At 46.9% G+C, this 23,442-nt stretch overlaps 1 protein-coding gene across 1 annotated transcript in view; it reads right to left on the reverse strand.

Annotated features, from left to right (window-relative positions):
* The window catches only part of LOC115529572 (phospholipid-transporting ATPase ABCA1), a 156,781-nt gene that overhangs the window by 65,383 nt on the left and 67,956 nt on the right, over positions 1 to 23,442 (reverse strand). Inside the window, exons 26-32 of the mRNA XM_030338370.1 lie at positions 22,475 to 22,523; positions 21,166 to 21,231; positions 21,011 to 21,043; positions 19,078 to 19,217; positions 10,627 to 10,751; positions 6,217 to 6,315; positions 4,904 to 5,087 (exon numbers count right to left, since the gene is read on the reverse strand). Coding sequence (XP_030194230.1) covers positions 4,904 to 5,087; positions 6,217 to 6,315; positions 10,627 to 10,751; positions 19,078 to 19,217; positions 21,011 to 21,043; positions 21,166 to 21,231; positions 22,475 to 22,523 — 696 coding nt within the window. The remainder of the gene's footprint in view (positions 1 to 4,903; positions 5,088 to 6,216; positions 6,316 to 10,626; positions 10,752 to 19,077; positions 19,218 to 21,010; positions 21,044 to 21,165; positions 21,232 to 22,474; positions 22,524 to 23,442) is intronic.

A 23,442-nucleotide genomic window follows, 5' to 3' on the forward strand; every position in this document is an offset into this window, starting at 1 on the left:
ACGACACGACTCTGGTGTGAGCGATCCAGGGAGAATATCGCCTCTCTAGCGTGTTGAAATTAAAAAGCGTCTGACCCCAGGGCAAAACAAACTTTAGAAGTAATCAGATGATGAAAGTCAAAACTACGAGTGTGCCCACTGGCTACGTCTAAAAATATATATGACTGTGTTTATTTATTTGTTATGTAAGTTGTTTAATCAAGGCCTCTTATGACTGGAGGAAGGCGAGGAGATGAGGGAGCACAGTCGATACAGAGCTGGATGTATTTCACTCTCTCTATACCATGACTCAGAGTCCCATCCTGTGGTGTGCTGACGCTGCATCTCAGACGCGTCGTAAAACATCCCACATGAATCAAAGGGGGTGTCAGGTAGCAGAAGCACCTCCACGATGTGCGGACCTCCATTACACAAACCACCATCCTCACCCCCCCCCCCCCGCACACACATCATCCTCTTCCGTCTCCCCCACGTTGGACATTCCCTACAGGTGCGGGCTGAAAGGTTAAGTGCCCTCTATTTGTTTCCCTCTCCCACGGTGGTGTATTCGAAGGGGAGGGAAGATTAGTGGGAGGGGGGAGGGTGGGAGGGTTCAGGGGGGAGGGTGGAGGGGAGGGTGGAGGGGAGGGTGGAGGGGAGGGTGGAGGGGAGGGCTACCGGAGCGTTACCTGAACGGAAAAGTGAAGCACGATTGAGCGTTTTCAGGGAGCATCACTAACAAGTTTGGGAAGTTAGCACGTACATTACAGCGACTTACAACAGCTCATGCACACATTCACACACCGACGGCGGAGTCGACCATGCAGGGCGACAGCCAGCTCGTCAGGAGAGGTCAGGGTGAGGCGTCTTGCTCAGGGACTCCTCAGCACTCATCTAGGAGGAGCCGGGGGATCGAACCAGCAACCTTCCGGTCACAAGTCAAGCCGCCCTACCCACCCACTGCACTAAAGGATCAGTACATTGAACAATGAAACGTTCCTGTGGTGAACTTAACGGACAGCAGGTTCAGGCAGGGGTAAGGCAGAGTTCACGTTGAGCTTGACGTTACATCACACGCCATGGGACCTTCCAACGGGAACCCATCTGTCGCTGCAAAACCCGTCGCCTTTCGACACAAACTCCCAGCAACACCGGTGCAACAGCTGCTAGCAGGTAGCTCAACCCAACAGCACATTCCACCATTGGCGTACGCCCCGGCTTAATTACTATTCTCCGGCGCAGACGGCGAAATGGAGGCTGCTTGCCACGGAGATGTGAGGCCGAGGGGATAAGGGGTCTATAGGTAAGCCCGGCCAACCCATGATAAAGACATCAATTGCTCCGGCGCAGACGTGTAGGCTTTATCAATTCTCCCGCACGCGCGGCGGGAGGCTGGCCTGTGAAGGTTAAATATCCCCGTCTAACGAGAGTCAATACACCCCCAATTGATAACCGGCTTACGGCTGCATGCCATTTCCATGGAAACAATGATTTCACATCGCCCCGGCACCCCCGCGGAGAAGCATCATCTCTCTCTCTACCTTCGCCTCTCCCAGAGTCTCTCTCTCTTTCTCTCCCTCAGGATCTCTCTCTCTTTCTCTCTCTCAAAATTTCTCTCTTTCCCTCTCGCTCAGACTCTTTCTCTCCCTCTCTCCCTCAGACTCTCTCTCTCTCTCTCTAAGACTCCCTCTCTCTCTTTCTCTTTCTTTCTCTCTCTCTCTCTCTCTCACACCCCGATTTTCCTTCCCAGTCCTGGTTTTTCCTCAAGGGCACGACTGGGAGGAGGGAGCAGGATGGAAGAGGAGAGGAAGTTATGCATGGGGAAGTAGCCGTGATGTTGGCAGTGTGCTGCAGTGTGCTCTCTCTCCCCATCTCTCTCTCTCTGTGTGTCTGTGTGTCATGATTTATTCAACAGGACATTTTTCCAGGTCAAAGGGAATGTATTTTCGACAGCACGCTTGCTCTGCACTCTCTGTCGGTGGTCCAAATTAATTTATCCCCCCCCCCCTACCTCTCTCCCTCCACAGTCCACAGGTATATATATATGAGGCGCTGTATAAACACAGTGTAACCATGGCGATGATGAATAGCCGATGGTCGCCTTGTGCTTTTTTAAGTGTGTCTTACTTCCGCGTCCGTGTCATGTGCGGTGGCCTTGTTGAGATGTTTCTTATCGGGTGAAGGGATGGGAAATACTTAAAAAATATATATAACACTAAATAAAAGCGGCCTCCATTTTAAGAAGTTTCGTTGTTCTTTGTTTCCTTATGGTGACCCAGAATGTAAACGCCATACAGAGTGCTGCTGCCGCGTGACCTCAGACGACAACATAGTAGCTTACATCTTCTTTTCTAAAGTGTAAATTCGCAGGGGATTCAATGTTTCACCCCTTTTAAAACACACTGATAATGACCATAACAAATATGTTAAAAGGACAACGTTTTTAAACACAGTGTCACAGCTGCTAATATTTTTCTCGGTCATACTTGACGCCATCTACTCCACCCGCAGGATTTAACATCCTCTAAGGAATCCTTACAGCTGGCAGGGGAAACCTCAATGAACTTCACAGACTAGTGTACTGGAAGTAACATCCACCGAAAAATTATGAATCCAATGACAAGATCATTACAGGAGGGGTTGGGGTGATACACTTCGGAGGGTCTCTCTCTCTCTCTCTCTCTCTCTCTCTCTCTCTCTCTCTCTCTCTCTCTCTCTCTCTCTCTCTCTCTCTCTCTCTCTCTCTCTCTCTCTCTCTGTGGTGGTGGTGATGGAGGTGGTGATGGAGGTGGCAGAGGTGGTTGTGATGGAGGTGGCGGAGGTGGCGGAGGTGGTGATGGAGGTGGTGGTGGTGGTGATGGAGGTGGCGGAGGTGGTGATGGAGGTGGCGGAGGTGGTGGTGCTGGTGCTGTATTACTATTGCAGCACCACTGTGGAACCTGAAGGAGTGTCCTGTTGACCTCCTTCAAGTTCAACGGGGCACTAGCACAGTGAGGAGGGCTGACATAGGGTGGGATTTGCAGGTCGTGTCGCCTTTAGAGAGGAGAGGACTGTGTGGAAGCTGAACTTCTCTGTCGAGTTTGCTGACTACGAAGCACTCCAAAACGAACTGAGGTATTTTACTTTCAACTAGATGTATGCTGGTTATAATGATCAGCTTGGCTCGTTCCTGAACGACGTAATGAGCTCATACTGCAGACACATTGTGAAGGCGTATGTGACTTTGGCAGTATTTCCCGAACAGAAGGTTGGACAGATGTTTAAATGGTTGCGCAAATGTAATCACGTACCGGTGAAAACCATGTTCACAATGGATGTAAGGAATTCAAACTCCGTTAGAGTCAGTTAAAAAGGGTATATATGTTGAATATTATGCCATTGGCTTTGAAAAGTTAACTTTGCGCTTGTCCGTTTGAAAGAGGTTGGATCGTGTGACAGTTGCTCCACTAATGCAACACTTGTTTTTCACACGGTAATACAAAATCAACTCAACTTGTGATCTCCCTTACTCTCCATCCTACCGTGAACCCATGAGCAGAGCAGACTTTTTACACCAAATGCACCTGCTTAAAAATTGTAATAACTGCAACGTCTTGGTACGGTTTGTTCGGGTTGATATAAATCCCCCAATTAAATAACCGACAACACACAAGACTTAGACAGAACACAGAGGTTTCCTTACTCTACACAGGATAACTAATTTCTTTCCTTCGTTATCTCCACTGCCCCCCCCCTCACCCCCCTTCTTAGCCACGTCAAGCCGCATTTTGATTGCCTATCCTGAATAATAAACGCCCACTTGAAGACGAGACGCTGAGCGGTTAAAAGGGGCCCTTTTGGGTTAAGGGCAAAGACACTTCCAGAAGGGAGAGGCTCTCTAATTTCCCCCCCAAATCGACCACAGCGGTTATAAAAGGCCCTTAGGGGATCCGGACCGTTAGTATCCTTCCCCCGGCCGCCACACAGGACCATGTGGGTTGTGAGGGGCCAATGGCCTTTCAAACGAGCCATTGATTTCTGCAAGCTGATCTGTGGGAACCAATCAGAGCGGAGGGGATGTGGTGGGAAAAGAAGCGGTGGGCAGAAGGCGGTTAAGAGCTATATAGGGACCGTACGCAAGGAATTGGGCCACAAATTGTCAGGGGCCGTGTGCGAGAAGTTCTTGGTAGAAGGGTTGTTTAAGATCCGAGGTTAAAAGAGTTTTGACTGGCGCTGGTGTTTTACATTTAAATGTATATTTACAGTTAGGGTATTAAGCCGCTTCTATCCAAAGCGACTTACAGTAAGTACATTTGTCAGAAGAAGGAGAAACAATAGAATAATTGTTAGGTTAACCCTTTCGCCGTATACAAGAAGATAGCTAGGATAAGACGCTACACAATGCTAAGTACTATTTTCAAGTGGAAGGGCGTACAACACACAGTAAGTGCGTACAGCAAGTGCCAGGACGTACATCATACAGTAACTGCGTTAGAGGTCTGCGAGGAGGTGTAGGGGGGGGTTAGTGGCCTGGCTATCTAAAAAATTGTATAAATACATTTAAAACATATATATATATATATATCAATGTAGCTCCTTCTGTTGGTCATACGTGAAGCTTTCTTTTGGTCATCCAACAACAACATTAATTCAACGTGACTTTGAAAGGGGGACTTTTGTCAGCTTTTTTTTTTTTATAGTATTTGAAAAGTTTGCAAGGTATTGACTCTATAGCACAGACCGGGAACCTACCAGGCTGGCCGGGGTCAAAGGTCAACGTCACCCCTTTGGGGCGGTGGCATGAGAGACGGGAAACTGGTTGTCGTGGCGGGACACGGCCATAGCAACGTGTGGTCGCGTCTCTCGCTCTGACCGCCGCCGCCGCCGCCGCGCGGTCACATGACACGGGACACGATAACAAAACAAGGTCTATCACTGGACTCACCCTTGGGGGGGGCATTCCTCCAGCCCCGGGGGGGCAGTCGGGCAGCATGACCGTCCGCTGGGGGGTGCTGCACTGGCACGAGGGGGAGGGGTCAGCCAGGGTGGTGTTGGCCAGGATGTCGATCACCGATTGGTCGACTTGCGGTGTGAACCAATCGGACGACTGGGGGACGCACGGGAGATTTCTGAAGGGAAATGTGGCAGAGAAAATAAATAAATACTCAGAGAAATAATCAGACATGATGGAGAAATACTCAGACATGGTGGAGAAATACTCAGACATGATGGAGAAATACTCAGGCATGGTGCAGAAATACTCAGACATGATGGAGAAATACTCAGACATGATGGAGAAAATACTCAGATATGGAGTAATGCTCAGACATGATGGAGAAATATACTCTGAGAAGTACTCAGACATGGAGAAATACTCAGAATTTATGGAGAAATGTGTACAAATAGTCAGACGTGTTCAAATACACAAACCTGTACTAGTACTTAGGCGTTTACAAATACTCAGAAGCGGAGAAATACTCAGGACATTGAGAAACACGAAATGAAGTTTCATTCACACTTTGTCAACACCAAGAAGGAGTTGATTTCATGGATATTAGCGCTGAGTAATTGAAGGCCGGCTTCTTTAGTCCCTTCTGTAAATAACCGCGGCCGCGTGCAACAGTTGTTTACAGCTTGTTTATTAGCCCATGCAATTAATTTAGAAAATGTTTGTTTGGGCCGTTGTTAAAATAAGCATCTGAATGGCTTCGCTTCCCCACCCATTTTGGTTGCGATGATTGCGTTTCGTCCACGGGGCGGAGGAAAGCTGCTTATTGTTCGCCACACACGGATCAGGATGGGCGCACGGAGAACGGCGAAAAATACGCCACGACAATGCTAATTACGATTGATCATTTCTGGGTTGTGGAGAATTTGGATTGCTAAAAGTATTCACAGTGCTTTTACTTTGTACTCCCCCAAAATCCCATGCTGGGGCTTTTAGTGTGGAAAAATAGGTTGCCTAGATTCTGATATGTAACCACACATTTCATATCAGGACACAGTTGGGAAATCGTTATACATGCACCAAGCTGAACTCTTGTGTGTGTGTGCTAGCAACTAAATAGATACATGGGCTTTTTGGTGTTTTTATCGACAGCACAGTGACGACACACAGGGAAGTTGGTACGAAGAGAGCGGGAATGACATTCAGCACAGCACCGCAGGTATGGATGGAACCTGAGGTCACTGCAAAGCATGCTGGGTAATATCATGGTGAGTGCATTAGCAGGTGTATCGGAGATAGCCAACACTCACGGTATTGGGTTTCCAGGCATGCAGCGAGTCCCGAAACCAGGATTGTTCACAAGTGAATCCACTATCCGATTGACCGCCAAGTTTTTCGGCTGGTCGTTACTGTAAAACATTGGAAAAGAAGGAAAGTACAAAGAAAGTCACAATGTGTAACACTTCAACTAGCTTGGCTATTCAATTAGCCTGTATATATATTGTTTAAAATAAAATAAACAAACAAAAATCCTGTAACTAATACTTTCTACAAATATAAAATTATGGCCAGCCAATGCATCTCTCTTTGTTTATAAGACACTAACTATCGACCCTCATAAAACCCCTTCCTCTCAGGCCAGCCAGCCAAGCCAAGCCAGTTCATGTAACAGTTTCACACCCAGTTAGAGCGGACAGAACACCGTTATTGAGTTTCTGGATTCTGAAAGACTGCCGCCTTCACACTGGAAATCCCACACATAAAAAATATAAATGTGTATGAAATCGTCTCAAATAAAAATGAATTTGAAGGATGGAGAATGAAAGTTATCAACACACAACAAACACAACGATTGATTCACTTTTCAAAAAAGAAAACAACAAAAACAACAACATTTTACCCTCACAGCATCGTGACTCGGCTAAGTGAAGCTCGGGAAATTAAGTCAGTTCAGGGGGGTGGGGGGGGGGGGGGGACGACTAGGTTGAGGCATGATACGGTATACGCAGACGCTAATGGGCGGCGCCAATCGATCGCCATGCAGGGCGACGCGCTCTCGGAAATTAGAGCAGATTAGGAGATCATTACGTCGGGATCCATCTCTATACTAACGAGACGCCGGGAGGAAGGAAATGAGATACTGACAGCGCTGGGGGTCGGGGAGGGGGGTGTCCGCGTACACTCGACAGCGATCGGAGCTTCTCTTTCGGTTTAGCTTGATCGAGAACTTTGAGCTAGGGGTTGGGGTCGGGGGTGGGAGTTGGGGGGGGGGGTGGACCGTTGCACGGTTGCCACGTGAATCCCCGGCTCGCGATTGATGAGCGGCACTACACAAACCCCCAGTTCCTTCCGGAACATTAAGTCCGGAATCGTCTCTGAACACGCGACGCTCCCGGTCGTCTGTTTCCGGGGGTTTCCAGGACGATCAGCCTCTCTCTCTTTTTTCCCTATTTTCTTCCATGACGGATATCAAACGCACACACAGGCACACAAACGCACACACACACACACACACACACACACACACACACACACACACACACACACACACACACGGGTCTGCCAACTGTCTTTTTTGCTCACAGTCATCAACTCGCACCATTTCTAATTCCACTCCCCATTACACACACACACACACACACACACACACACACACACACACACACACACACACACACTCTCACACACACAGAGACACTTTTATATAAGGACACTTTGGGCCGGGCCAGTGTGTCCTAATGACCACAATGATGGCTTCACAGCAGCGCTGGCCGCGCTCCAGGCCACCCCAGGGATTAATACCCCCTGTTCGCTGGCCGGCCTCATTTAGAGGCTGGTCCATGAAGGTCAGATGGTTCGCTCTCCCTGCCACCAGAGCCAGCAATTAAGGTACACCACCCCCTCCACCGCCACCGCCAACGCCAGCGCCACCGCCAACCCCCTACGATTGTAAAAATGGATTATGTGCAGCCATCTGCTTTGCCATTAACAATGGCTGGATCGCCATGTAACGGGCAGGGTGATAAAACTATTGGACGGGTGAGAAAGTGAGCGCTTCTGTATAAACACAGCGCGGGCTGGAACTAATCAGTGGCTCATCTAGCTGGGATGAGGCCGTCTTAAAAGAGGGGGAAAAGGCACCGGGATGGAACCGGAGCCAGGCGTTAACGAGAGGCCGTTAAACGTAGTCCCTAAAAAAGAAGTTGATACTCTAAGAAAGGCTGGGATGACCCAAGAGTCATTGTGGTGAAGGATACCTGGTGTGTTAATAACCGGTTTGTAAATTGCATTTTAATCGTCGGTTGGCTGTCGTTAAATTTGGTATAATTGGTAGAACGAGAGGGGTAAGGAAATTATAATAAAGTAGTCCAGGGACGCGACCACTGCATCAGTGGGCTGTGATTGCCATGACGACACTCAGTTGCTGCCGTCGTTTCATCGTTGGACATTTTCAGGGTTTTTATTTATTTTCCAACATTGTACGGACAAGAAATAAAATATATTAAGTGCTCGGTGGGACAAGCGAGTACTAACGAGAAAGGAAAATCACTATTTGCGCAGAAAGGACGCAACCTTGGGTAAAAACAAGAAAGCAAGTAGGAAGGTAATAACCTTCAGTAAAACCTGAAAACGAGCAGTAAGGAAGTCACCTTGACCGAAAAAGGGAACAGGTTGAAGGAATTTTCATGGACTTCATATTCAAGCATGAAAAACCCTGTCAGTCACAGGATTTCTGAAAAAGAGTTTGAATCGCTGGCCAAAGTAGCCGGGGCGGCGGATGTGATTCACCAACAAACGAGATTGAAAATAACCGTCGATCTGAAGGCAGGCCTTAAATATACCGCAGCAGGCGGGATTTTGCTAACTAGATGAACTTACTGCAGCAAGTAATCTAGCCTTCGTCAGAAGGTCCAAACTATTCAAAGCAGTGGTCTGTCTCTGTACAGGTTCTGTTGTACATAAAAAAAGCACAGGGGTGTTTCTGTATATTGTTTCCATGACACTGAGGCCCATATTTTCCAGGCCGAAAAAAAAACGGGTTGTTGGAGTTCTCTCAGATCACTTTCATGATCTGAAAAAACGAACTGTTGAGCTCCGAGAAAAAGAGCACTGTTTTTTTTTCCGGCACATTCTGTCTTTTTTTTCTTAGAGCAAACTTTTGAAAAGGCCCCATCGCTCGGCGGGTACACATCGCTCGGGATTGATGTGTTCCACGGAAATGATGTCTTCCAGGTACACACCTTGGTGGAATAGCAATGAGTCCACCGCCAGTGAACTCAATACGCCTCCTCCGTGGGTGGAGAGCGTGTGCGGTTGACAGCCTCTTTGTCACTTCAGGCTCTGAATGGTATTCGCGGTCTCCGCGCGAATATACCAACATAAAATATTTGTCTGTTCTTTCTGACGCGTTTTCTGGTATTTTCAGGAAACAAAGAAAATACTGATTCAAAACACAACGATGCAATTTCAGGCTACGAAGGTTTTTCTCGTGTCTTTATCGACCTCGGCGGCTCTTCAAACTTCTTTATACGCCGGGCGTTAATACAGACGGATGTTGCTGCTACAGACGTACACTCAGATGCACGCGGGGGCGGTATCTCCAGCCTCTACGAGGTGGACCTACGGGGCTGGGATGAAGCAGTCATGCGGTGTTAATAAATTACAGCTTGACGTCTTCAAAGTGCACTTTCTTCAAAGGGGGACGGAGGCGAACGAAGGTAGACAAACCTGGATGGTTGCAGAGCAATCTTGAAATAGTGGAGGGAAAATAATAAAGAAATAAAGATGAAGACGCCGCCGCCATTATGCTTTAATGGTTTGGTTGGCTAGCCGATAATGCCTATTAGAGGCACGACGGTATGATTCTTTAAGAAGTGCGTGCCGGTGAGACTGCGACTTTGAGCTTCTGCGCGTGTCACGTGACAACAAAGGCTTTTGTTCCCTTCACATCCTGCTTTGAGTCTGAATGCCACAGCTGACTATGACAACACGCAACATAACGTCTTTGTATGTGTGTGGTGCCAACTGGGGAGATGGGATCAGCGCACTTGTAGCGTGATGCGCGAGGAAACAGCACGGGAAAGAGTTAATTAAATAGAATTACAGTGGATTACGCCGACTTGACTGAAGACACGTCATAGGGGAGCGTGACCATTGCTCGCCAAATTGAATGTCCGATATCATATTTAATGCGAGAAGAATAAGAACATGAAGGACACAACCTTCAGCCGAGGAAACGAAAAAAGGATTATGGACTTTATTTTTTGTATTCAATTTCTCTTTGTTCATTCCGGATATTTTTTATGCGTTTCTAATTCATTCCTCAAAACCGACGCATTCACCAGTACTAGGCGGTGATTCGATTAACCCTGAAGAGACAAAATAAAACCGATAGCAAGTAGAACGTTAGCAACTGCTGTCGTTGCCGATCGTGGGCGTTTACAAGGTCGACGACGGAAGTGCTTCAACCCAGGAGAATCAAAAAAACTCACGGCTCTGCCAGAGCCTAATGCACTGAACATCTAATGAAAAATCAGCGTGGCTATCACCTACTCCCCAAGAAGCCAGTCCGTGTACGGTCAACCCATGCTCAACCTTCGTCCCGATCCTTTTTCCGCATGCGGCAAAGCGCGCTGTCCCATGATGCTTTGCGGCGCACGTCCACAACACAACGTTGTAAAGTGCGTCATACAGGGGTTGTATCAGCGGGGGGGGCTTACCTGAAGAAGGTGGTCTGAAGTCCGTACATCCAGGGCTGAAGCTCCAGCCTGGGGTACTCCGCGAAGGGGGGGGCGATCAGGGAGAAAATGAGGCACATGCACACAAAGACCACTGGCATGACCACCTGGGGAGATAAAGGGGGAGATGTAAATTACATTTCAAACTCCATACGGGGAAAATAAAATAGACGGAGCGCGTTTGAAGTGCGGCGGAATTTATTCAGCACTCTTCCAGCATTGACGGTTGTGGAATAAAATTCCAGCGTATGATACTTATACAAGTGGTTAGAATAATGTAGAATATGATTGAAAGTAAATCGGATCATAAAACGAACCAAGGATAAAGTATATTTGAATCAAAAATGTGAATTACATTTAAAATATGTGGATGAACACATGTTTTTTATCTTTTATCTGATTTGCCATGAGACCGGACTTTCTGGTGAATAGCTGAATGTCTCCAGCAAGGCCTTCAAGGTGGAAGAACTCACACCAGGCGTCTCATTGGCTCTGAGGAGCGGCCAAATCAGAAGGCCCGGGGGATTCAGTGTAACGTTGTAAAGTCCGAAGCCAGTTTCTCCTCGATTCAGTAAATGTCGGCTGTGTTGTTCATATGCGAGGATGATTTTAATTTGACAGTCGATATCTGCCTTTTGGGACAAGATGTCGTTTTATGTGAATTTTCTCAGCCAGCACCGGAATAAAAACGTCTTACTAGCACGTAGGCTACAAGTAACATTGTTATTTCTTTAACAACAAAGGCCCACAATCAAATATATCGCCGGTTTCAACTCAAGATGACCAGACTAGCTTTATAAAATGATAACTAGTTGTCATATTAGGCATGTGTGTGCCTGTATGCGTGTGTGTGTCTGCGCCCATACAACGCACAATCAACGCGTGAAGCAGAACGGGAGGCGTGGCAACACCCGGTGTGGTATCGACGACACAATTTGTGCGCGCCACGGGCCCTCTTCGGCGATGTGTGTGTGCAGCAAACAGACTGACGCAACCGAGCATGCAAACGCACACATTAATATGCACACTGGCAGCGCGTTGTTTGTCTGTTGCGCGTGCATTATGAGTTTGATTAAACACTTCCAAAACGCCTGCTCTCCCCTCCACCCCTCCGGTCCAGACACTCAGCCATAATTAATTTCCCCACTATTTTCTATTCATCCATTTATTTATTTTCCCGCCGAGGCACAAACACACATAATCACGCCGAGCGTCCAAACCTCACTGCAACCCTGCGCTAAACACAAACACACCCAAGTGTGTGCACACACAAACACATCCAAGTATGTTCACACACAAACACACTCACACACCCAAGTGTATGCACACACACAAACACACACACACACACACACACGCGCGCACACACACACACACACACAAACCTGCATGCACACACACACACACACATTATCCGTCAAAACGGCCTCTTACTTGTCAGAGCAGACAAAGAGGGACAATAAAAAAGGTCAGGTGTTGGAATGCGCACCAAAATATCACCAGCTTGTGTGTGTGTGTCTGTGTGCGCCAGGGGGCTGGTTTGTCTAGACTCTAGATAATTGCGGGTGGGGCAATTTCCAAAGGGAGAGGGCAGATTCGCAGACCACCAAAATTGTCAAATTCTACATTTGCCGCAAAGAGGAAGTGGGAATGAAAACAAGTTTGGCAGAAGGATAAAGACGCAGTGATGAGACACAGGAGCCTAAACACACACTCTGACGCACAGAGACAGCCTCTGAGCCCTCTGCCTCATCTCTCTCCATCTCTTCCTGTCTTTCTCTTACCCCTCCACTCTCTCACTCTGATTTCCTTTACACCTCACACTATCAATATTGAACCCTCTTTTTCACTCTCTTATTTTTCCCTCTCTCTCCCTCTTCCCCTCTCTCTCCCTCTTCCCCTCTCAATCTTCCCCTCTCTCTCCCTCTTCCTCTCCCTCTTCCCCTCTCTCTCCCTCTTCCCCTCTCTCTCACTCTTCCCCTCTCTCTCCCTCTTCCCCTCTCTCTCCCTCTCCCTCTCTCTCTCCCTCTTCTCCTCTCCCTCTTCCCCTCTCTCTCCCTCTTCCCCTCTCTCTCCCTTCCCCTCTCTCTCTCTCTTCCCCTCTCTCTCCCTCTCTCTCTCCCTCTTCTCCTCTCCCTCTTCCCCTCTCTCTCCCTCTTCTCCTCTCCCTCTTCCCCTCTCTCTCCCTCTTCCCCTCCCTCTCTCTCTCCCTCTTCTCCTCTCCCTCTTCCCCTCTCTCTCCCTCTTCCTCTCCCTCTTCCTCTCTCTCTTCCCCTCTCAATCTTCCCCTCTCCTCTCACTGTCCCTCATTCACTCAGGGCTGATTCCAGGATTTTTTTTAAATGAGGCGGCACAGGGGGACGGGGATAAGGGGGACGGGGACTATACCAAGAACAAGTCAGGGGGGGCCCATGGGAAATCAGACAATTTCTAGCAAATAAATACAGCTTGGAAAATTGGCTCAGAAAACGTGGGTCTGCTTTTCCAGACACTCTGTGTGCCCTGTGGCCTGATGCAGGTGGAAATACATGAAGGGTGGCACTGCGCAAGAACATGACAATCTGTTGTTCATACTCACTGTTTTGCATGGATAGGACAACATAGTCTTTTGTTGTACTATATAAAAAACATCACATAGGCATTCATTGCTCAGTTAACGTTCATGTGATCTTTTCAAGATCAACAATGCAAAGAGAGTGTGTGTGTGTGTGTGTGTGTGTGTGTGTGTGTCTGTGTGTGTGTGTGTGTGTGTGTGTGTGTGTGTGTGTGTGCGTGTGCGTGCATGCTTGCGTCCTCTTCTCTAAACCCCATGATCTGTGCTTAAACTTTGTCAGTCCATGTGGGTCAACTGCAGAGTCCGACAGAGACGGCCACACTATGCCTCAGAAACGTTGTGTTCTGCTGTCTTTGTGCTGGCAACTCAATCCTGGAGTAAACCCGTCAATGTCGGGGTGCTATCGTCCATCATCCCTGGTTGTTCCTAGATGATTTCTGATCAATTCAGGATGGAAAAAGCCAAAGGCAGCGCGCTTAGTGAAAATTGCAACAGCAATTTTGCTCGACCAGAGGAGTTCATGGAACACGTCTTTCAAAGGCTCCAGAAACACTGAACTCCCGACAGGCCGGTCAGCCTTCGCGTTCCTTCTTTTCTTTTACTCCATGAAACCTTTCGGCTCGATGCAGCTCCTGCCTCATATCATCTAAGGTCCTTCTCGTTGATCGCTGAGAACCAAACAAAGAGTTGACTATTCTACAAAGCTGTTGCTGCTGGGATCGAGTGCTTGAATTCGGGCTTGGGTGAGTGTTTCCGAAAATCCCCAATCATGGAGTCAAGGATTTGGTAGAATATGTTCTTTGTCATCTCAGTCCTCTCCTCCACCAGTCGACCGCGGATGCTATTACAGAGCCTCCTCTTTCAATGCTTCTCTCCAGCGCTCATAGAAATACGACTCCTTTCTGTAATTCTGACATGTGTCCTGGAGTGCTCTGGTAAGCTGCGAGGGTCGCACCGGGTCGAGTGACGGTGATTGAGCACATCAGACAGAAGCATCGGTGTCGCCCGGCACTTTGCACAGTGGTGAAAGCTCAGTCAATTTGGGGGCCGAGTCTGCCCCCAGTGCCTCTACGGACCTGTCCCGAGTTTCTCCCATGAGCGGTATCTCCAAGGACACAGGTGCGTCTGTCCGTCATATCACGGCAGGCAAAGTGCCCCAAAGCGCTGCTTTGGGGCACTTTTTGGTGCCGCTAAGCCTCTGAAGCTCTCCGGGGTGACCTCGGCACGATTCTCGCTGAACTTCGAGCCATTAGTGGTGAATGGACAACCTCGACGTGAAGAGAGCTTCTGAAGCTCAGAGAGGGAACGTAACGCCTCGGGGACGGACTTGACAGTATCGACAGGCGCCGAGTTGAAGGCGATGTGCTTTGTAGTGCACAACGAATGCCTGTTTTTCGTGAATGCCTTCATGCGTGAAGAAACAACAGTATATTTTTTCCTGCTCATTACGGACACTCCCTGTCATACCTCTGATCTACAAGATTGCTTATGTACTCTAGAAACCAATCATATCCATCCACACGACTCATGATATTCTCTTTTAGGCCCGAGGCGTCTAAATGATGAGCTTCTCTAATTATTTTTTAACAATATCGCAGGATCGGTGAAATGTGTTGATTTTCTTTCATGCAAACACTGAATGCCTTGCTTTCCACCAAACACTGAAGGATTTATCTGAGTGCAGAATGACTTGTGTATGGAGCCTTTCCTTGGGACATTTCACACTCTCAGGTCATGTTCAGCTCTTTGTACCAATAATGGCAGAGAGTTATCCCGCTATTGACAGAAATCCTTCTGACTCACGATGCCCTCCTTTGGGGGTACTTTGAGGATAGCTGTGAGAAGGGGAACATCTGCCACGGTTTTTTTCGATATAGTTCTCTATATATCTCTGTGATATATATTCCCTTGCAGTCTCTCGCCATTGATTTAATCAGAGATGTGTTTCCCACAGCCTCTTGCTTGCCTTGCCAGCATGGCATTTCCACAGCGCTCTGATTCGTGATGCAACGCAAAGCCACGCGCCTTATATAGTGCCTTTACAAAACCAGAGTGAGGCGAAGGCCGATTGAGGAGCGGAGGGGAGTGAATAAAGTCTGCATGTAAAACAACGGGCCCAGTACGAAGCTCGTCCTTCGTACTCGTTTTCTAGGGAACATCTTCAAGTGAGAAATCTTCAATGAAAAATCGACAATAATAAATCCACTGATGATTAGTCTCCGTTTCTTGATAATCAACAGCGTTATTAGTGAAATGGTCGATAACACTGGACGATTGCATTGGTCAACACATCTTGTGGTCCATGAGGAGTAGCAAATTCTGATCCGGATGATGCTCTCTGTCCCCGTCTCCCTCTAAACCTGAACCCACTGCTGTGAAGTCACCTCTGAGGCCGAGCCTCTTCTCCCTAAGAGGTTTGGTGGGAGCTTTCATGACTGTGCACATCTAGAACATGAATCTGCAGTATGGTCAGTAGGGTTAAATTGGGAAGTGCTATCTGGTGAACTTGCTGTGAACAGGCAGTGAACGCATGATAGGCTCATGTTCTGATGGTCACCTGTTGCTGCAGATGGATGTCTGCTGGGGTAGCCCTCACTTGCCCTCTAAGGCCTGTTCTCACCTTTGCTGGCTTGTCCATGGCTGCCTGCCTAATGGCTCTGAACCTGCATTGCATTTGTGTCTCTGACATCTTTTTTACGCAAAGACTGAATCTGACCCTTTTTTCCACAAAATTCTCCCTTAAAAAAACATCGAACCGCAAATCTGATCAAATGGCAATGGGCATCGTTGGAATGACATGACTCTAGCCCAATGGCGGCAAGGGGGGGGGGGGGGGGGGGGGGGGGGGGGGGCATCACATGCCAGCCCTTTAGACAAGCCCAGCGTCTCCCTTTCCCTCTCCTTCTGTTTCTCTCCCTCTCTCCCTCTATACCCTCTCTCTCCCCAGGCAGTAATTGCAGGTGACAGCTGGAAATTCCTCCTTTTGTGTGAGAGTGGCAAACACCCAAAACAAGAAGGGAAAAGTAATTATGTCCACAAAGCCAAAGTACTCTCATGAACAATGCTCGAGTTTATCGCGTCCTCGACTTTGGCGGCTTTAATAATAAACCATAAATACGAACAGTGTATAAAAGAGTAAAAGAGTGTGATTCAGTCTGACATCAAGTGAATTCGATTTAGTTGGGAGGTGGAATAGATCATTTTATCCATACACATATTAGATGACCCCATTCGAGGCTGTGTAATTAAAATTAAATGTATCTCTGCCCTTGTTGCTCTTGCTTCTGTCAGACCCATGGAAGACACTGTCCTTGGTTGTACAGTAATAGTAACAGAAATATACCAGTTAAGAAGTACAACAAAGCAAAATGCATTTTAACAGTGCTGGACGATTATGATCGCTTTAGGGGAGAACTCAAAGCCCTGAACCGCAAAAAGAAAAGCCAGATAATTGTTGTAAATGTCGGTGTGCATCTATTGCCGAAGCCAGCATGTTTATGTTCTGCCAGACCGGTGTTGGACCTCGTGTCGAAACCTGGATGCATCCTCCAAACCTGGGCTCCCTGCCCCCAGAATAGACCCACTTGCCTGGGTTACCGACGACGAGCAGGCAGGGTCTTCTTCCAACAAGGCTCCGCCACGCCAGCTCTACCGAGATCATGGTTACGCCCCAACCCCGCCGGGCCGAAGTGCATCCTGGGTGTACGAGGCAACGGGCCCCGTCAGAAAAATGTAAAAAAAATAAATGTGTAAAAATGTGCGCGTCCTCTTACTGAATTACTGATTTCTCGCCGTAGGAACATTGGGAAAGATGTGATGCGCTAGGATTCTCAGAACGACCACCTGGGTTGTCATGTTATGAGAATGAACCCCATATCTGATGGTTACGGTCGACCCTAAAGCTATTTTAAGGCAGACTCTCAGAGTGAAGCCCATAGTAAGCACAGCAGTTTACCCTCGGTACAGTGACAACAATTTGTCAAACAGGACCTTGCACATCGCCGATAGACATTTTACAACGACGCCAAAAGGGTTTTAGTCTGTCGAATTCCTTCAACGCATCTAAAATCACACAGTGTCTGAATGCCAAAAACTGTGGATCTTAGCGGGGGGGGGGGGGTCCGCCTTCGACAAGAAGCCCCGTTTTCTCCATCTGCCCGGGTCAGCTTGTTGGACGGGGGGGGGGGGGGGGATCCCCCCCGGTTTGAGTTCCCTGCTGGAGATCCATTGTGTGTGTCCTTAGTGGTGGAGTGGCTCAGTCGGAGCCACTGGGCCATTATGCCGGCCCACAATGAGCAGTTGACACCTGTAGAGGACGGCCTTTTGTCAGGGCTGAGGGATGCTGAGGGGCGCAAAGGAGGAAGGTACGCCTGCACAGCGGCAGGTACACGCACACACACACACGGGGATGTGCACAAACACATATATATGAACGCATATATACACACACATGCATGAATGAAATAGCCAACACATGAACATGTAGATGCACACACAGATGTGCAAACAAACACACACACACGTGAATGTGATACCCAACACACAAATTAAAACCTAGATGCAAACACACGCGCGCAAGCGCACAAACACACACACACACACACACACACACACACACACACGCACACACACACACGCACACAGGAAAGGTCAGCCCCTTTCAAAACTTTTCTAATATGATCAGAGCAATGCTCTGTCAATACTGACTGCTTCTCATTATATTTACCTACGCACGTGAAACACAGATGTGTGAGTGTCAATTAACAACCAATTAAAGCTGAAGTGCTGCCACAAAAATCACGGGAATAAATGAAATAAATTTGCGAGGTACCTTGGAAAACGGGCGCTGGGATATTGATTTGGACTCATTTAAATTAATTCTGGTGATTGGTTTGGACCGTTCTAATTAAAATGTTTATGAGCAACAAAATAATTTGGACGTACACTTAATAGGCTAATAGCAACCTGCCACCGTTGTAATTGTTATGTGATCACTTTGAATACAAAGCTAATGAAAACGCATCATTAGCATACACTGAAAAATGCTCTGCTTCACTTCAACTGACAATTACGCACACCAAATGAACTCTGGTTCAAACCAGAATGCTTTCATGCTGTGCAACGACACAAGTAAGGGTCAAAGAGTCAAAATCATGCTATTGTTTCTGTTTATCTGTTAAATGTAAATACATTTTTGTAGTTGTATAACACGATCTATGAGTGTGTGGTACTGCGTTGTGATGTACATTCATATTTGTGAAAAATGACAACTCCACACATAAACTATTTATGTCATTCAAAAAGTAAAAATTATGCCACAAATATAAAGAATAACTAGACCAACAGACCTCAGACTTATCCAACATTATGGCGGGAATTTGACTCCCATTCCCTGCCCATAATTGCAGCGACATTCTCATGCTCAACATGCTAATATGTCCGTAGCTCCCCTACTTCCCACCGTGACACGCTGAAACCAACACGCATGAGCATCCCTCTAAAACAGAAACCTAATCCATCCTCGCCCCCTGTCCCCATCCAACCCATAATCCTAGCGACATGCTAATGCTCAACATGCTAATACATCCGTAGCGCCCCAACTCCCCACCATCACACGCTAGGCGCTTATAAAAAACCTAATCCATCATCGCCCCCCCGCCCCCATCTAACCCATAAGTGTAGCGACATGCAACCGCTCAACATGCTAACACGCCCGTAGCTACCCACCATGACATGTTGAAACCGTCACGCAGCGTGCTGAAACACAAACCTAATCCATCCTCCCCCCCCCTCGCCTTTGGCGTTGGGCTGGGCGTCGCCTGGCGTGGCGTGGCCCCCGTGATCCCTCACGGTGACAGGGCCCTGTCAGAGGCCATTACCTGCGCAATGAGTCCCTTGCGGCTGCGACGCGCGTGGTGGAAGCGCTTGACGAACAGCGCCAGGAACTGCCTCCGGATGAGCTCCGAGCCCCCGACCACCGCCGACCCCTTCCCGTCCGGAACGCCGGCCATCTTTGGATCTGGGATGAGGCGGGAAGGGGGAGAGAGGGTTGAAAGGGGGGGGGGGGGGGGGGGGGGGGGAGTTGTGTCGTTTGTCATGCACACATGGGTTAAAAACATGAGAGGGATGTGGCCAATGGGGTGCTGCGACCGCCGAGCAGGTGCGGGTGGGTTCCTCTCCCCCGTTCACGCGTCACGCGTTATCTTCGCTTGCGTTGGAGCCGGGGAAGGCGGGCCGGTTATTCATGTTTGTCATATTTGTGGGAATTATCTTGACATGCTGACAGCGATCCATGAATCAAAATGCTCTGAAAAAAGGAAGGGAATCCGCCCCGGTAACCGTGGCTGTCGCTGAGCCCGTCTTATCGTTTCGTCTGGCCCGGATGAAAGTGATTGGATGACTTGCCTGTCTGTCTCTCTGTCTACCTACCTACCTACCTCGCTGTCTCTCTGCTACCTACCTACCTGCGTGCCCGCTGCTTTCATTGAGCATAACCTGAGTCTTCGAAAATGCTAGGTAGACCTGATGCTAAAGCTAGCAAGCTAGTTATTTATGGGTTGCTTTCAGGATGTATAGATCATTTCCCAAAATATGACAAAGTAGTACCAGGGGGGATTTAGTCCCTAACACAACAAGAATTATCCGAAAATAGGGTCCAGTCTTAAAGAAGTTTTTCTTGAAGGGATATTCTTGAACACTTTTGAAAGTTTGATGCGCAAGATCGTGTTGAATTAAATGTATTTATTCTGTCTTTCAATGTCCTTCCTTTGAGGTACGTTAGGTAAATGTTTTTTGTTACATATTGTCGGCATATGAAAGCATATTATCGGCATATTATCACCTTAAAAATGTAGCAAGACTTAGAGGGCTCATGTCCACCGAAGACTTACAAAAACTTGTACATGCCTTTATCACTAGTAAGCTTGATTACTGCAATGGTCTCCTCACAGGTCTTCCAAAACAAACTCTGAGGAAGCTTCAGCTTGTTCAGAATGCTGCTGCTAGAGTTCTAACAAAGACCAAAAGATTTGATCATATTACACCAAATCTGAAATCGTTACATTGGCTTCCTGTAGGTCAGAGAATTGATTTTAAAATCATGTTGCTAACCTATAAATCCCTACATGGTTTAGGCCCAAAATATTTAACTGATATGCTTCCACTACATCAGCCTTCTAGACCACTAAGATCCTCTGAGACCAATCTGTTAATTATCCCCAGAGTAAACACAAAACATGGGAAAGCAGGATTTAGTTACTATGCAACAAATAGTTGGAATAAACTCCCAGAGGATTTAAGACTTGCCCCAACTCTGAGCACCTTTAAAACAAGACTGAAGACTTTTATGTTTGCTATAGCTTTCTGCTAAAATCTTAAATACATTGCACTTTCTAAAAAGCTTTTTTAACTTTGCCTTTATTTTCTATTTTAATACTAAAATGCCTTTTTCTATATTAACCATTTCTTTGCATATGTTTTTCTTTTACTTATCTATTATTTTATTTTATTGTATGACAATGTTTATATGTGAAGCACTTTGAGTCTGCCTTGTGTATGAAAAGTGCTATATAAATAAAGTTGCCTTGCCTTGCCTTGCCTTGCCTTGCCTTGCCTACACTTCTTAAACACTCCTTGTCAAAGGGAAATCAATTCAACCTACAAAAGCTTAATAAAAGGACACAATAGACACTGGAAAATGAAAATGAACCAGAAACTAACTTCTGGCTGTCCTTCGCAGCAACTGTAAAACAAGTTAAAGAACAAATTCGTTCTAAACAAACATTCAACACAAAACCTTAAAGAAATACATACCTTCAACTTTATTAGTGGTGTGTCCCTTTAAATCTGCAAAAGCAAAAATAGACAAACGTTGATTAAAAAACAAAGCTGTCAAAGTTTGGTTAAAACAAGGACACTGGGCCTGTAAGTTAATCATTTATATAAAAATATAGTCATTCTATACTTGCCAGAGGCCTTTTCAGAATCCCTTCGGATGGCGCCATTTCCGTTTGAATTGTTCTGCTCATCTTTTTCTGTGTGAGGACAGAAACTCATTATCCAAATAATTACTATTTTTATGAATACAACCCAATTCGTTCAGTTTGGGCAAATTGTATCCAATTGCTTTTCAACAAGGTGCAACTCTTTTCAGATCCTTTCAGGAAAAATATTGGACAAGGGCGAGAGAAAAACCCATTGAGCATGGGTCTTCAACATTTTCCAGGCCAAGGACCTCCGAACTGATGGAGAGGGGACCCCCTACTTATATATTGTATAAAATTGTATTTTATATTAAACTGGTACTATAGTGCCATGTATAAATGTACCTTGTTATTTTGCATTCAATACTAAGATATTCAAATAATACACAGGTTCATATATTCATGTTTTAATTTTAAACATGTGCAAGGTACAGTGAGTAGGGTGGCCATGCCACTGCCATTCATAAACATAACATTATAAACTGATACCTGCCAAGATCAACAATGTCTGTCAATTGCATGCAATCATGCATAAAAGCTATTCAAATAGACTTTTTTAAAACATAAATGTGGAAACGAAAATTAGTGATGTTTGTTAGTGTCTTTCTTATTACTCCGCAATAGTCTGTTAACTTATCAACCCCAGCGTGTCCAGTTGCTAGCGACGCCAACGTCTTTGGTGGACTATTTCTCTGCTGATCGCTTATTTTCCCGATAATGGCCGGCGTTCTGTACATTATCCCTTACATAACAGCACTCTCACTCTCTCTCCCAACAGTCTTGCCAGCGCACTCTCATCCTAATACGCATTGTTTGCGGCGGAGGAGGGGGTAGATATAAAGACCGGACGAGTCGTTGTGCTGTCCTTCTTCTTCATTGAAGGAGCAGGCAGAGAAAAGCTCTCTCCTGCTGGGCTTTCATTAAAATCAAATACATAAAAATGTCACAGCCAGTCCTGATGCGTCAGGTGTGCGTGAGAGACATACGAACGTACGCTTACCACTTTTGTAAATGCCTTTCGGATCGCATCATAGGAATAGATCTATTCTGATTAGAAATCGAATAAAAAGTGTCCATGCAAACGTGGCTAGTGTGTTGGATTCATGTTAATGTGCATTTAAAGACATTTCAATTTGTGGAAAAAATTGCGGGGGAATATAAAAAAATTGTCTAATCAACCAAAACTTTTGCGACCTCCCTGCAGTACCTCCGCGGACCCCCTGTTGAGGACCTCTGCCAAAGAGTATAGCAATTCAAAAAAGCCTCCACATAACATTCAAGAGAAGTGTCCTACCTTGTGTTTCCACATCTACTCCAGTGTCCTCGGCCACTTTCAGGAAAATCTGCCGGAATGAAAACATCACATTTCCTCAAGCAACCGATTTGATCCGTTTTTTCCGACATGTTATATCTGTCAACGCTCAGGCCTGCCTCGCTGCGAACGAAAACGACACCTCCACCACATTTAGCAGGCTCCGTTCCTAAGTACAGATGGGCCTGTCAACGCGGCCTGGTTCTCAGAGCTCCAAGACTCCTAACTAGATTACGACGGGAGGCGTCACAGATGGATGAGGTAATCCTCCTCACAGGGGAACTCAGGTGTATCACCGCTACCCGTTTTTAATAGAGCCGGCAGGCCGCAAGGGGGGCCAGCGTAGGAAGACGCGCACAGGTAGGCATGCACACACACACACACACACACACACACACACCACAGACCAACCAACCCACTCACCCAAGTGTGTGCGCGCACAAACATACAATCGCGCACACAAACACACACACACACACACACACACACACACCCACACGCGGTTTACTGGTGGCCAACGGTGCACAGCCCAGTTGTACAGGGTCCATCGCTCCACTTTGAGAGCTGTTGTGTGTTCATGACCCCAGTAGGAGGGAACCACAGGGGCTGAAGGGTGAGAAGAGATATGACAAATAATAACAAATCTGACAAGATGGAGCAGGATAAGAGCAGGAACGAGTGGACCTGTAGGGATCCTTGAGGAAGGCGCTTGACTCCTACGCACTCCTCAATGTTTCCAAAGACATATCAATGAGTTGCTTTGGATTAAACTGTCTGCCAAGTGACTGAATCACACGTTAGATTTCTCAAGGCAAGTGTACCTGTTGGCATCCATCCTTAAGTGGGATTTTTTTTATAATTTTTGTTATAGACAAATTTACAATAATGGAAAAATATGGTATAAATGGTTTCCAATAAAATATAGGATGATAGCTTCTTGTTATTTAAAA

This window comes from Gadus morhua, chromosome 17 (genome assembly GCF_902167405.1).
Source record: "Gadus morhua chromosome 17, gadMor3.0, whole genome shotgun sequence".
Taxonomy (NCBI): Eukaryota; Metazoa; Chordata; class Actinopteri; order Gadiformes; family Gadidae; genus Gadus; species Gadus morhua.